Genomic DNA, 14,962 nt, shown 5'->3' on the forward strand with positions numbered 1-14,962 from the left:
TATAAGGAGTTATAAAGCACATATACTGTTGTTTAAATCTCAGAAAATATTCTTAAAACTTGTTAGAATATGTTGAATTAGAAAATTGGTCACTTTTATTGAAAATCATTTCAATGAACCATATCTTGAACATGTTATATGTTATGTTAAAAAATATGGAAAATAAAACTGTAATGAAATTGATCGTGGTAAGTATACTGAAGAAAATACCAAAGAAAATAATTTGTATCAATTGTGATTCTAATAATTTCAGTCATAATTTTCGAACCAACATTTTTTTGTAAAAAAATTTCCATTAAACTAATATGAAAGTTCATTGAAAATAAGTTATTAGTTTCTTTTATCATACACTGAAAACTTTTATAGCTTAAATTCAACAATTCAACAATTGACAGATTTTTCCATGAAGAATTATTCAGACTTTTTTTCTACTTCCGACCTAAAAATGAATATGACAACGCCCCAATTTCAGGAGCCAGGAAAAGTCGATACTCGTTGCTCTTTGAATACATCATCTCTACGTGACAACTCAATTATGTTAAACATCGTATTTACCATTTGACGAGCGTAATTGGATAATTCAGCCTCGGTTGTATGAGAAGCAATTTAAAGTACGTCTGAATATAATTCCCTTCTTATTATAGATCAGATTACTTCAGTTTATACAATAAACAAAATATAATTGAATGCGACCCCAATTTGAATGAATAAACCAAGTCATGCTATTTGGAAAATATTAAATAATTTCATTAGGTTTGCGATAATGTTCAACTATGTCCAATTATCTTATGAAAGAAACCTCTATCATTTTTAGATTCCAATTTCAAAATCTTTTTGAATCTATGTTTGATAGGAATTGCACGCGGTGCTAGGAATCGTGGGTTAAAAGTAAGGCCTCGTTAATTCTTACCTCGCACAAGTTCCGAATCGGAAAACGATAACGAAAAACATATTTCAACATATATCTGATGGGTTCAACTTATATCTGATGAAAATGGTCGGTACTTGATGAAAATCCATTACGTATTCAAAGAACACTTCATTGTGAGATTTTGATTAAACAGTTTACAAAACCGCAAACAAGATCAACCATACAGTAGCTTCCTCGGACGTGTTCATACTCAAATACACCTAAGGATGCTATTGTATAGTGTAACTCGTGTTGTGGTTTTGTGAACTGCTCAGTGGAAATCTCACAATTAAGTATTCTCACATGGACCGCGCTGTAGTTCACGTTTTGTGGATATGATTTTCCATTATGGAATAAACAAGTTATTCTCCTCAAATTTGAAGACACATTTGGCATATAATAGTCTAATATCCATGATTTTCTGTTCTTTATGTAAATGAACACTTCAACTATTCATTTGTATTATAATGATGTATGCTTCAATTCCATAACGAATGTTCGAACTGAATAAAGTAAAGTGTTTTTTATAACTCAGTGTTCATATAAAAATATTTGTTCTTCAGTATAATTTAATTTTAATATGAAAGTAGCTGTTTCGAAAGGACTCTTTCTTCCAGTTTGTGTCTGATAGTTACTCATTTGTATGATCTACACATCTTTTCATAGAATTACTTTTTTTGACCCAGTCCAGGAGGACTGGGTCCTCCTGGAGAAGAAATATTAGGTTCACAGATGGATAAAAACACCTTTCGATTCTGGTGCAGGTGTTTTTAGTCGCAGACCCAGGACAGAGATATCTACCTGCCTAGGGACTTACGCGACTGTATTTCAAGCGGAAATTTACACTAGGACAGTCACTAGATAGTTCTTGGCTCCTACTGAGCAACGTCTAAATTGGTAGCAAATTGCCAAAAACGACACTCCTCGATAGGAAGACTCAACAGATTTTCTCTGGTCTGAATTCCTGGCCATACTAGCTTGGAAGGTAATGAAGCTGCCGACTCTCTTGCAAAGGAGGGTGCTGCAAGCGGCTTCATCGGACCAAAACCTGTTATTAGCATCGCTTTAGGCTTTGCCAAACAAACATTGAACACCTGGATGACGAGAATATTTATGGACTTCTGACAGGATCTTCCAGGATTGGCTCACTCCAAGGCGTTTACCCACCCTTCGAAGTTTGATACCAAATAGTTGTTGGGCTATAGTAGGAATGAACTATGATATCTAACAGGTCTTCTTACTGGTCACTGTCATTCAAATCATCATATGCAGTTTGGAAAATGATGAAACAGCAGAGCATATACTCTGTGCCTTCCCCGCTGGGGACCCACTCAGGTTCTTAGAGTTCGGCAGATCCGTACCATCTGACCTGAAAGACCACTCACCATACAAACTAATCGGCTTCGTTAAGAAGCTGGGTTTATTTGGCAGAGTGTGAATAGGTGTGAGCCACAATAAACCCTTGCGGGTTACGGTGGATAGTCGAATAGACCCACTCACTTCAGTCCTAACCTATCCGAATATAAAGCTTTTACGAAAGAGATATATAATCTCATGAAGATTATAATTCTGTAATGAAGTATAATTTAAATAACGACACTTGAACCTACAGTCGGTATAACTGAAAGTGTTTCGAACTATTTTTTATGAAGTAGATTCCCGTCATTATCGTATAACATTTTCATAATTTTTTCCATTTAAACTTTTTACAAAAAATATCGACGTAATTCCCGGATAGTAACTCATCAGATAATTATCACTTATTCATACTAACTTCATCACGACTCACTTTGTAAACGATGCTTAACTCCTTCGATCTACTTTCTTTTCGCATCTGTAATATTCAGTATTGGCACAAGCTCAAAGTTAGATATCATCCTCACCTGTTCGGGATATGAAATCTAATCCTTCGTTTTGCAAATTGGATGTATCACACGGCCAGAAATCTAACTACCCTATTTTCTTCTTACTAAAATTTATCAGATAATATAATATGAATCAAAAATAAACTCAATTAATTGAAAACAATTCAATTAATTTGAAAGTTATCGAAAGCAGTTTTCGTATCTGACAAAATCATTATTAGTATTTCATTCATTTACTCATGCAATGATTCCATAAGCAATGAAAACAAATCATGAAATTATGTAATAACAAAAATTAATTGGCACTCCGGGTGACTTCATTGATTCCACTGGCGCATTTGCTTTTTCAGCTGCAGGAATACCCGGAAAAACCTGCAGCACCTCATCATCTGAAGATCTTGATCTGCCAATGTCCTCTTTTTCATAAAACAAAATATAGGGTGTCTGCAGAGGCTCCAGTAAATTCAAGACATCGCCAAAACACTCAGTGACACGACTATCGTCAAACTTAAGCCAGTCCGTTTCGTCTTTGACCAATGCGTAATAATGACCAGATTCAACGCCAGAACCACAGTGAACAATGACTGCATGAAGATTATAATAGTGGTCTGCTAGATTGAAGTGTTCACCTATTTCGAAACATTTTGAAACAACCACCTTTTTCCATTTGCTATATCTATGAAGTTGTGTTACACAGTTGAATATATTCGAATATACCTAAATTGAAATATGGTACATCCAGTAGGGGATTTTAGGAAGCGAAAGTCACTAAACATTATTCAAGAATGTCTTTTGTAAAACCGATTTGTATGTACTCTTCCTTTACTGATAAGTACCATATCCGTTCGAGCAGTGACACATATTTATTCTTAAACCATAACCGATCCTCTCCCATACAAAGTCATTTTATATTGAGCATATCTCTCATTTGATCGTTGATACACTAATGGTCGTTTGTTTGGATTATGTAAAAACGCCTTGACTCATCTGTCCAAAAAATGTATTTCCAGTCTTGATCAATCCAATCGATATGTTTTCCTGAAAAGTACAACTTCCCCTTTTACTGCTCTGGGTTTAGAGCAAGCCCGTGGCCGACTATCCGAGGTGTCACTGACTCATCCCAGAAAGTTTGGTTCTGAACCGCACTGGGTACTCGATTTCTGCCTGACCAGGTCTTCCCAAGTGTTATTTTATCTTTCAAACATACGTGAACAATGTATTTGATACATACGCAAAATTCTTCGATAATTTCATTCTTCTCAAGGTGCGTATTCACCAAAAAAGCGAGCACGAGCGAACAAGAGCAAACAAGAGTGAACGAGCATTCTGCATCAATAATCGTCTGGTAGGTACGGGCTAGCGAGCGAGCGAACGTATGCTTATTCGCGTTCAGAAAAGATCGAGAAGAAGGCGGTACATCAAAAGGTGCTCCCACAAAGTAGATGGATCAACTACGACTACGAACTTAAAGATATTCGCTCTGGTGTGGTCGAGCAAACACGAGCGAACATGAGCGAACACGAGCAAACATACTAGAATGCTCGCTCACGCTCACTCGTGCACGCTTTTTTGGTGAATACGCACCTTAAGAGGAACTACTGCCCGAGAACATTCGGATGGGTCAAATTACATGATTCTGGATCCATAATTGACAGGTCCTGAAGGGCCTAAAAATTCATTACATTCTGAACTCAAATTTTATAGCCTTCATAGTATTATCATGTCTATCAAATCGTATCAATACATTTTTCCATATATTTGAATTTGTATACACAATCCACTATTCCAAGTGGTGACTTTTTTGCTGATCAGTGTATATTATATTACAACCCTATTGGAGTTACGAGCTAGGAAAGGTTTCACCAAAAACTGGTATGATCCGAACCACTTTCTACTATTTACTGAAATAAATGAGAGTATTGTTATTATTATTAGTTTCACAAAAGTTAAGCTGTCGGGGCTTGTTCCAGAACTCATCATCAATCAATGACCACTACCCACATTGAGTCCAAAAATCATGTGCACCAAACAGATGCGATGAGCCAAAATGACGGTCTTCTTCATTTGTACGGCCAAGATTTCTGCCTTAGTTTGGCGAGCCGGCATGTTCTTGAGATTCGAGAGTTGGGAGAGAATCATTACATCAAGGACTCCAATAATCAAAACAATCATCTCAACTGAGTGGTCTTGATAGAGCCTGCGGAGTTCTTCTCTTTTCGGGCGGTATTTGACTCATCCTGAGCTGAAAATTCAATCGTCTTACTCTGATGGTTGAGGAGTACTTCATCAGTCTCATATATCAGCTTGTATGAGCACTGAGGGTGGAAAATGAATAGTTTCAATGAATTCGTCACTTTTCATTCCACACAATGGATTTGATATCCCCCGGCGCGTAGGGCAACACCGGTGTCTCATCAATACCGTAAACGTGGCATAGTTGGTAATGAAGCATATTTAGGGCCGTGTTATGTCGATGGATATAGGCTGTGACCGCATATGCTGGACACGCCGACAGCAAGTTCACGGGGTATCAGGAGCCTCGCGGCAGACCCAACACCTGTTGTCAGGAACTTGCCCGTGATGTTCGCGTCTCCAATCAGGCGCATGACTCTTTTCTGGATGGAATCCAGCAACTTGAGGGTATGTTTGGAGGCAGAGCTTCATACATTAGAACAATACTCCAAAGAAGGTCTGATTTGAGCTCTATAAAGTATCAAAAGTTGCTGAGGTGTGTACAATTTTCTGGTTCGGAACAGTGTTCCGAGAATACCCCATACATTGGTTTATTCCTGTGTTGCCGCAGCATTGAGGTGATTTCTGCGGTTTTTTTGTGGGCGTTTTGCTGAACGGGTTCCAATTGAGTGACATATGTTATCACTTCGTTCAGTGTAGAAAACTAAACCGAGTTCATCAGCCAGCTGCCTTGCTTCAATTGCCGCTCTATTATTGTCGCGGACCATGCAGAAGATGGGATTTGGGCCCCTGATGACTTCACAAGCTCCATCTTGTACCATTCTGTCATGTCGAGACTTCAATTTCAAAAGCCTCTGCCTCCTCGTTATCGAACAAAGTACCATTATAGAACAGATGATTTCGGATGCAAACTCATAAGGAGATACATCATTTTTCGGGTTTTCTACTCCAAAGAAGTAGAGTAAGATCATATATTCGTAGCAGCAACTATTTTTTTATCTATATTATTATTAGTTATTTTTCTTTTTTTTTATTTTTCCTTTTTTTTTTTTTCACCGTAGTGTGCGCTGGTCAGGCCCTATCCCCCGAAGCCCCGATACATTCGGGAGGACGCGCCAGCATAATCAACCAATGACCACTTCCCACACCGTGGGGTAAGTGATCATTGGGTCCGAGAATCATGTGCCCTGAGCAAACGCAGTGAGCCAAGAATGATAGCCTTCTGCATCTGTGCGGCTAAGATTTCTGCCTTAGTGCGGCAAGCCGGTATGATTTTGAGATTCGAGAGTAGAGAAGACATCATTCCATCAAGGACTCCAATAATCAGAACAACCATCTTGACAGAGTGATCTGGATAGAGTCTGCGGAGTTCGAAGAGAAAATCTCGATATTTTATCCGTTTTTCCTCCTCTTTTCTGACGATATTCGTCTCGCCAGGAGCTGAAAACTCCACGACAAATATCGTTTTGGTCTGGTGGTCGAGAAGGACTACATCAGGCTTATTAGCTTGTATGAGCCTGAGGGTGGGGAACGAATAGTTCCAATAAATTCGGCACTTCTCGTTCCCCACAACGGATTCAATATCCCCTGGAGCGTAGGGCAACACCGGTGTCTCGTCAATACCGTAAGAGTGCCGTAGATGGTAATATAGCACTCTTAGGGCCGCGTTATGTCGATGGATATAGGCCGAGACCGCATATGCTGGACATGCTGATAGCAAGTGCATTAGGGTCTCATTTATTATTATTATTTGTATCATTGTTATTATTATTAGTATAATCATCATTACCAGATTAATATATAATATTACAATTCTAGTAAAGTCATAATATTCCCTACAATCGCAATTGAAATATAAAGTTAATGTGTGCTATATCCTACTTTGCGACAAAACATGAATTATACCACCATTTATCAGAAGTAATGAAATAACGAATAAAATTATATAATTCAGATAATCCACTCTGAAGTAATAACTCAATCTAGTTACTACATCTCGTGCATTCAATGGTTCATTAGTGAAACCAGGACATTATATAACCCATAAAAATCATCTCGTTCTCAAAATTAATAGTGCAAAACTTTGTTGAGCAAGAAACAACAAACTAAAGCTATATAACTGTAGAAAATTTGGTCGCATGTGATGCCAACTTCAATTAATTGTAATTTATAGAAGGCATTGCAAATGAAATGAAGGAAATGCATTTTACCGGGTTTACCGGGCCTGAAGTAAGAATCCAAGTTCCAGATTAATTGTTTGGCCTTGTTTGCAGCAGTCACTGTAAAAGAAGTAGGATAGAAAGTTTGCCAAGGTGCGAAGTGAAAAGTTCTGCTGAAAGTCTAGGAATGATTCACAAGTTAGTTTGTTAGCTGGTTTCGAATTTGATCAGTATTTTTTAATGGACACCAAAGTTATCAGGACTCGAAATATTTCGTCTATCAAACGTAAGCAATCATGCAGAAAACATTGTTTATTACACTTCCATTTAAACAATTTCACTTACACTTACTCATGGCGTTCTTTATTACATCACTTACGGAAAATTACTTTATTATATATTTTGTGAAAGTCTAAAAGTAATATTATCTTTCTCATTTTCTTTCAGAAAACCGATGATAGCATTTAAGCCATTATGTTGTCGACATTACATCATATGCGGTTTCAGTCTATATTTATCGAGTACTAATCTATTTAAAATCTGTTTTCCGTTAATCAGCTGTCGCCCCCATGCGAACGAAAACTCTCAGAAGTTGAGAAACTTGTGCGAGCTAAGGACTAACGAGGTCTTACCTTTCAACGTGTGATTCCTAACACGGTTGCAGAATCATCCCAGCTTCAACCAGATAAATTCTCTCTAGAAAAATATCTGGTCGAGGCGGAATCGAACCCACGGCCTTCCGATCGTGAGTCGGGCTGAGAAGAACCGAATATCAAACTTCTTCGAACTCCGCGAACCTAACCCTCTTTTGAAATAATTGTTGTGATATAGCTGCTTGCCACACTACGGCAGAAATCTGAAATTTGGCCGGACAAATGCAGAAGGCTCTTCAGAAACATACTTAAAAATGCATGGTGATTTCAAGTGTATATATGGAAGAATAATATCCATGATTATTCTAATATATAAAATTATCATTTCACACAGTGTTAGTTGGCATACGGACGGTAGCCGGTCGGTTCGACGTGGATGCTTTGTTCACTTTGTTCATACCCTAATTGATAAGAGTGTTTCATCCCAAACAGTTTCTTGAATTTTTTGAAAAAAAATGTTTTGTTTTATTTTTTTTTATGATGATATCAAGAAATACATACAACCCTCAATTTTTATCCTTCTATCGTCAACCCTTGTTTTTTAACAGTCATTTTAATAATCTTTTTATTTTTAACCTTGATCATAGATCAGTTATTCTTGCCAGGTGTCCACCAGTGTCACTTCTCACTCAGTAAACAGCACGAAGCCGGTCTCCTGTCTCTCTCACACAATAAGCCCTCTCCCACTGTTATTGTTTATCCATCGAGTGTAGATACAATTTACGATGCCACCGAAGCTGTGAATTATCCCAAACATTTTTTGAACTTTTTGGATTTGCCAGACATACCACCGCATAATTTACAACTGAAGGTTGGATCACTCCGTAATTTGAATCCACCACTGCTGTGCAAAGTCACGCGATTAGTCAATAAAAAATTAATGAAAAACGTTGTCGAATCCATAATTTGCAATGGTGAGAATATACTAACACCACGAATTCTAATTATATCTACAGATGTGCCAATCCATTTTAAACGTGTGAAATTTTCAAATAGATTGGCATTTGCAATGACTAATAATAAGTCCCAAAGCGTGGTGTAATATTCATCGACTATCTTGAGATGGAAAATACCATCAACAGTGAATATTATATAGCATTATTGGAGCGGTTGAAGGCCAAAATTGCAAAAAAAACAAACGCAAATGACAAAGAAAAAAATGTGTTTCATTGAGACAACGAACTGTGTTACAAGTCAAAGCAATGGCAAAATTGCATGAATTGGGCTTCAAATTGCTTCCACATCCACCGTATTCTCCAGGTCTGGTCTCCAGTGACTTTTTTCTGTTCGCAGACCTCAAAAAATGCTCCCTGGTAAGAAAATTCACTCGAACGAAGGGATTACTGCTGAAACTGAGACCTATTATGAGGGAAAAGATAAATCGTGCTACGATAAAAAAAAACGTGTTTTTTCCTTGGGCCCAGGAATTTTCAGCTCATGTATTAATTGAACCTATCAACTGGATTTTCACGTAATCCTCTCTAATAATTTGTGATAGTACTTTTACAGATAAGTTCTGCGTGAGCAGTAAAAGTAAATAATTAAATCCACTGAAAGAATCATATGTAACGACAGACCACATCATTTGATATTTGATGACCCAAATTCCTTATACTTACACTTACTTCATTATTGAAAGTCGCTAATTGAAATTAATAAAAATATTTTTATCCAAAAATAAGCAATTTCAAGAGGTATCGAGCAGTTTGTATGAAAACAAACAGAACATTATGAGTACACTCAAAACTTCATTCCAAATAATATTAACGTGCAGTTTTATGATTTTCTGGGTCTTATTTGCCATTCTCCTTCGGAAACATGCTTGTAACTGCATAATGGTTTCAACCGAAAATATCTAAGAATAATATTATTGACATTCCACTGATTAAGTTGTTATCGAATTTATTTACATTCCTCTCCCCATGATCCAAAACGGAGGTAAAATGAAAATGACCTTCGCTAAAATCGAACAAGATTCTATAGGCGACAGGCCACCTATAAAGTAGGTAAGTATAACGAGAAGGATAATAGTTCTTATCAAGAGAATGACTTGTAATCTGAATTATGATGTATTCACTTCCAAGTAGGTGTCGAATTCCTGATCTACCTTGCCTACTTTTGGCTCTGCTCTAAGAGCATTTTAATTGTCTTCGGTGATTTGAATGCAACACCTTTCATGCTGCGTTTAGGATGTCTCTCTTAAAATGATTCCGTAAACACCGATGTCTCCTACGATTGTGAAAATATTTTTATGATTATATTTCTTGTACAGATATTAATTAGTGATGAGAATCAAGTAACTGTGCTGATGTTAAACAGTAGGTTTACAGTCAGACAACACATCACCAAAGGATTTCACTCTTCTAGCTCCAGGCCAAAGCCGCAGCATTGGATACACCCGAACAGATGCCCCGGAGCACCCAGGTTTAGAAAATTAGAAATCTACGAAAGTTGATCCATTACTACAGATCAAGTTTGTTATGGATTATGAATTCCATTAGGAGTAGCTTCATTTTGGAATCTGAATAGTTTAAAACACTTTAAATTGATAATGGAGACTTTAGACCAAGTTCATAGGAATCCAGATTAGGTATGAAATTTATGTAGCGTCTCAGGATTACATAATAATAATAAATGGGATTCCTTCATTGACATACATTGTTTATAAAGAAGAAGTAGATACAAAAATCAATAAAAGGGCGAAGTTCAGTCGAGGCTGTTTCACAACTCAACCTAAGGGATAGCATGTATTATATATAAATATAAAAATAATTACCTAGTATACATTGGTGAGTAGTTCATGAATCTTTGTGAAACTAAGAAAAAAACAAAGGTTATAAATTCCAAAGTATATATCAAAAATATTCAACGAAAGTCATTTTTTGTGGAGGAAAAAATCAGTTTTTTATCGACCTTTTTTTGGGTAATGGTTACCTTCCACAATCTGAAAAAATATAAAAATTATAATGGAGAACTTTATACAAGTGTAGAAGGGCAAACTTTTTAATTTACCCCGATAATTTACTGCGTAAAAATCAAAGTATTTTTCACAAAGAAAAATCTTCTATTTATCAGTAACTTGTCGTATTTCACAATTTTGCCTATCAAAAAAAATATTAAGAAATTATACTTATCTTTTACGTTTCGGAGGCCAAAATCTGCCTCCGTCTTCAGAAATGGATAAAAATTCGAATAAATATGCAGTTATTCCTGTTTTGAGAGCTTATTTCTTTACTTCTTCGACAGATGTCAAAGAAGTTTTGAAATATGAAATTATGTCAATGTTGTTGATTGACAACTGAAATATTCGATGTAATACAAGGTACTCTCCGATATCAGTTTGTTGCCATTTCGCCACTATCCAAAGTTTTCTTCAAGATGGGTAGCCAAGTACGATCTATTTCTAAGGAGCTATTCGAGATACAATTCTCTCCAGACATGAGAATATACGCTGATTCTTTTAGCTTACGTCTCTTAGAATGAGGCTCATTGGTAATCTTTCTTGTCCTATTCCATTCTACCCGATGTTCACCGTCTGATTTTAAAATGTGTTCTGATAATTTTGATCCTGTCAATTGTCTATTTTTTATATAATCTCGATGCTCATTCTCACGCACTTTCAATGGTCTTGAGGTTTCACCAATGTAACTTTTACCACAAGAACAAGGTATTTTATAAATACAATTTTTTGTTTTTTCTTCAGTGTTGTTGGGTTTTGTATGTGTGAGTATAGATCTCAGTGTATTTTTTGTTCTGAAAGTAGTTCTAACATTATATCTATTTCCAATTCGTCTTATTTTTTCAGATAGTCTTGGAATGTAAGGTATAACGTTAGTTGTAAAAGGTGTCGTTGGATGTTGAGTCGGTAATTGTTGAGTTGGATGTTGTTGAATTTGTGAAGCTGTTTGTATGTTCGTTTGGTTTTTAATTTCTACACTTGTATAAAGTTCTCCATTATAATTTTTATATTTTTTCAGATTGTGGAAGGTAACCATTACCCAAAAAAAGGTCGATAAAAAACTGATATCAAAAATCTATTTAGCTTAAATAAGGTAAAATATAGCAAAACATACACAAAAGTGAGACAAAGGGAAAACCACATGATTGAGGTATTCCACTTGTTCACACTCACACTATGGGTTTTACATCATACCCAAAAAAGATGGTATTCATACCAAGGTGACATGGAAAATTTTCTTGTATTTGTGTATAGCACTCACCTTCTTTGAAAGTTGTGCTCTTACTATTTCCCAAGGATATCTAGGGATTCTTTCTGAGAAATATTGATGATTATTCCAATAAAAGGTAATGTATCTGCTTTTTCATTGCCGAATATCCTGGAATCCATGAAATGCAAAAGTCTATTCTGTTGTCGATAGAATAATAGAAAATGCGTTTGTTACGAAGGAAGTTATAATCATTGAATGGATGTATCGTTTTCTGAGATAGCTTGTTTTTGGTATTTTTGTAAACAGGTGTTAATTCATACCTGAATAGACTGCAGTGATTTTTACATTGTAGATATTCATTGAATTCGAAAATCAATTAAATTACGATTCGATATGATATGCATTGCAAATTTTTGAATAGCACTGCACAACACGCTGCAATTTTTCATAAAAGTTTAGCTTTTTGGAGAAAACCGATGCCTGGGTGTTTGTGGCATTGAATCGAATCTGGTTACTTTCATCTCAATTCGAAATCACTTCTAGATCCTCATTAAGATATGCCGGTGAAGAGGTGCATCCGCAACCGATGTCATGGAATCCAAATGAAATGACGAAACAATTGTGCTGTCGTCAGCAAAGCAATATATTGGATTCTGGGTGTTTACCAATAAGTCGTTGATATACAATAAGAAGAGGGTTGGAGACAATATGGATCCCTGGGGAACACCAGCGTTGATGGTGAAAGTATTCGAGAGATATTCATCGACGGACACTTGCAGGAAACGTTCTTTCAGGAAGCTGGAGAGCCATACACAAAAATTATCCGACTTGCCATAACATCGAAGTATGGCCAGCAAACCCTCATGCCGCACACGGTCAAACATGAACCTCCATGTTTTTCGATTGCGTTATTCCAAATATGGGTGACATACGATAGAAGGTCGCCTGTTGAGCTTTTTTCCGAAAGCCATTTTGATGATCGCTCAAGATGTTAAAGCCTTCCAAATATTCAAGGATATGGTGGTTTACAGCCTTCTCCATAATTTTTGATATCACTGATAGCAAATCGACTGGTCTATAGTAACTTGAAAGATTTTCCTTGCCTTTTTTCAGAATAGGCTGAAGGCGAGCAATTTTCTAACAAGAAGGAAAAACCCTTTCCTTGCAAGACAGATTGAAATGTCTGTAAAAAACTGGTGCGAGTTCATTTGTGCACGATAATGGGCACTTCATCAGGACGCCTTGTTGATAATGAGCTGTTTCAAAATTCTCCTGACTAGACGTTGTCGAAAAGTAATTTCCGGCATTGTGGAGTATTGTGGAAATAGTCGGTGGTACATTTCTCAAAAAAATCGACTGTGGATGAGAAGTAAATTGTTCAGCTAGTAGATTTGCTTTTTCTATGGCTGTAGTTGCAATTGAATCATCTGCTTGTTCCCAAACATCGGTGAACTGATGAGGCTACATAGTATTTTTCGTAGTTTTTTTTTAGTTAAATATGTTTTCAACTTTTTATAAGTGTTGTGCAGTGCCTACAAACCAAATACCTGAATATCTATTTATGTTCTACCTACGAAAGATAATAGAAAAAATAGTTTCATCCGACACACAGGACTCTGGCACACATAATCAAAATATAGTTTTATGAAGATCATGTTGATAAGTTTTGATATTTTTCATCCGTTATTCATTCAATAATCGTTATAAATTTTGAAGTTTGCGAAGATGAAAATTAGAATTTTCAGGTTAGATATAAATAAAACAAATTAATGTAACAGTGATAAATTTTTTGTAGGTTTTGGGTGATAGCAAATGATTCTTGGGATGCTAAAATTCATTCTACAGTCGATATCGACTTTCAAAACTAACCATCAGGATGAAAAACCATCTTTGTAGTTATCAACAATTTATATTTTAAATCAAAATGCTGTCATCGCCAAACCTGGTACCACCTGGCGGATAATAGCAAATGGTACTTTCATATGCTACAGTACCATGAGAAAATCCTAGACCGCTTTCATCAGTAGTATGTATTATGAGATTTATAAAAAATGTACTAAAATCACTATGAACTAACAATAAATAGTTAGACATCGTAGCTTGACACTGGGCATCCTTCGCTTTGATTTTTGTTCGTTCTGAAGATATTTAAGAGTGCTCTTCAGTCAGATTTTGGTTATTGAATAAAGTTAAATTCTTTGAAAATAAATACTTCATCCTCAAAATTCAATTCGATTAATGTCCCTATTGAGATATTTTACAGCAAACTCTCATGATCCGGCTCTCTGCCTATAAATAAAGCAATTAGAAAAAGTTGCGTAGGTTTTTAACTCGATGAAAACGTCCGTGCCCATATAGAACAAAATATAATCAGCAGGTAAGTCCAGTCATCCGAGAATAAAGGTCATTGTGTTCTTCGTGGTGTTTGCAAATATCCTCCTAGAGAGAATGGACGGATTACAAAATTGGGTGTCGCAAACAGTTCGTTAGTGTATTCGTTCGCTGTAGTTAGTTTGCACTGTATATTGTGCTGTGTAAATAGTGGTCGAAATGGTGTTCCAATACATCTATAGTAGCCTTGTTGACGTGGTGTTTAAATCTACAGCGAAGGTCTCGAATTATTTGGCGTATGCGTTGCTGACAGGTATATCTTAGAATTTCACATTGAGATAAGTTTGATTTGAATGAGATATCGATATACAAGCTGATTCGAATTAGGTGCGCACTATCGATGAATTTCATATAATGGCAGATAGGAAACCAGCCAAATCGGAAAACTACAGTAGCAGTTTTGAGTTAAGTTATTGATATGCAAGATACAAAAACATTTGAGTAACGGATTTTTGACTTTCAGAATGAAATACTTTTTTCTTACTTCCAACCATGAAAGTCCCCTCTTCTCAACTTTTGAATGGAACTGGATATCTATGTCCCAACAAAATTTACATAAAAATGTTTCATTATCAGTACTTTCTGGCAAAAAAATAGTGTGGAGATAGCGCTCTCAACTTTT

General features: G+C 36.2%; 1 protein-coding gene across 5 annotated transcripts in view; it reads left to right on the forward strand.

The window, feature by feature from the left end:
• wake (ankyrin repeat and fibronectin type III domain containing protein wide awake) overlaps positions 1-14,962 on the forward strand; it is a 199,830-nt gene that overhangs the window by 120,820 nt on the left and 64,048 nt on the right. Inside the window, exon 1 of one of the 5 annotated variants that reach the window (XM_074179851.1) lies at positions 14,336-14,593. The exons of the other annotated variants lie outside the window; for them this stretch is intronic. Coding sequence (XP_074035952.1) covers positions 14,500-14,593 — 94 coding nt within the window. The 5' untranslated portion in view covers positions 14,336-14,499. Of the gene's footprint in view, positions 1-14,335; positions 14,594-14,962 lie in introns of those variants that run through there. 5 annotated transcript variants of the gene reach the window in all.

Source organism: Leptinotarsa decemlineata, unplaced genomic scaffold (assembly GCF_025532065.1).
Source record: "Leptinotarsa decemlineata unplaced genomic scaffold, Ldec_3_MD MMD2_tig00026282_RagTag_RagTag, whole genome shotgun sequence".
Classification (NCBI taxonomy): Eukaryota; Metazoa; Arthropoda; class Insecta; order Coleoptera; family Chrysomelidae; genus Leptinotarsa; species Leptinotarsa decemlineata.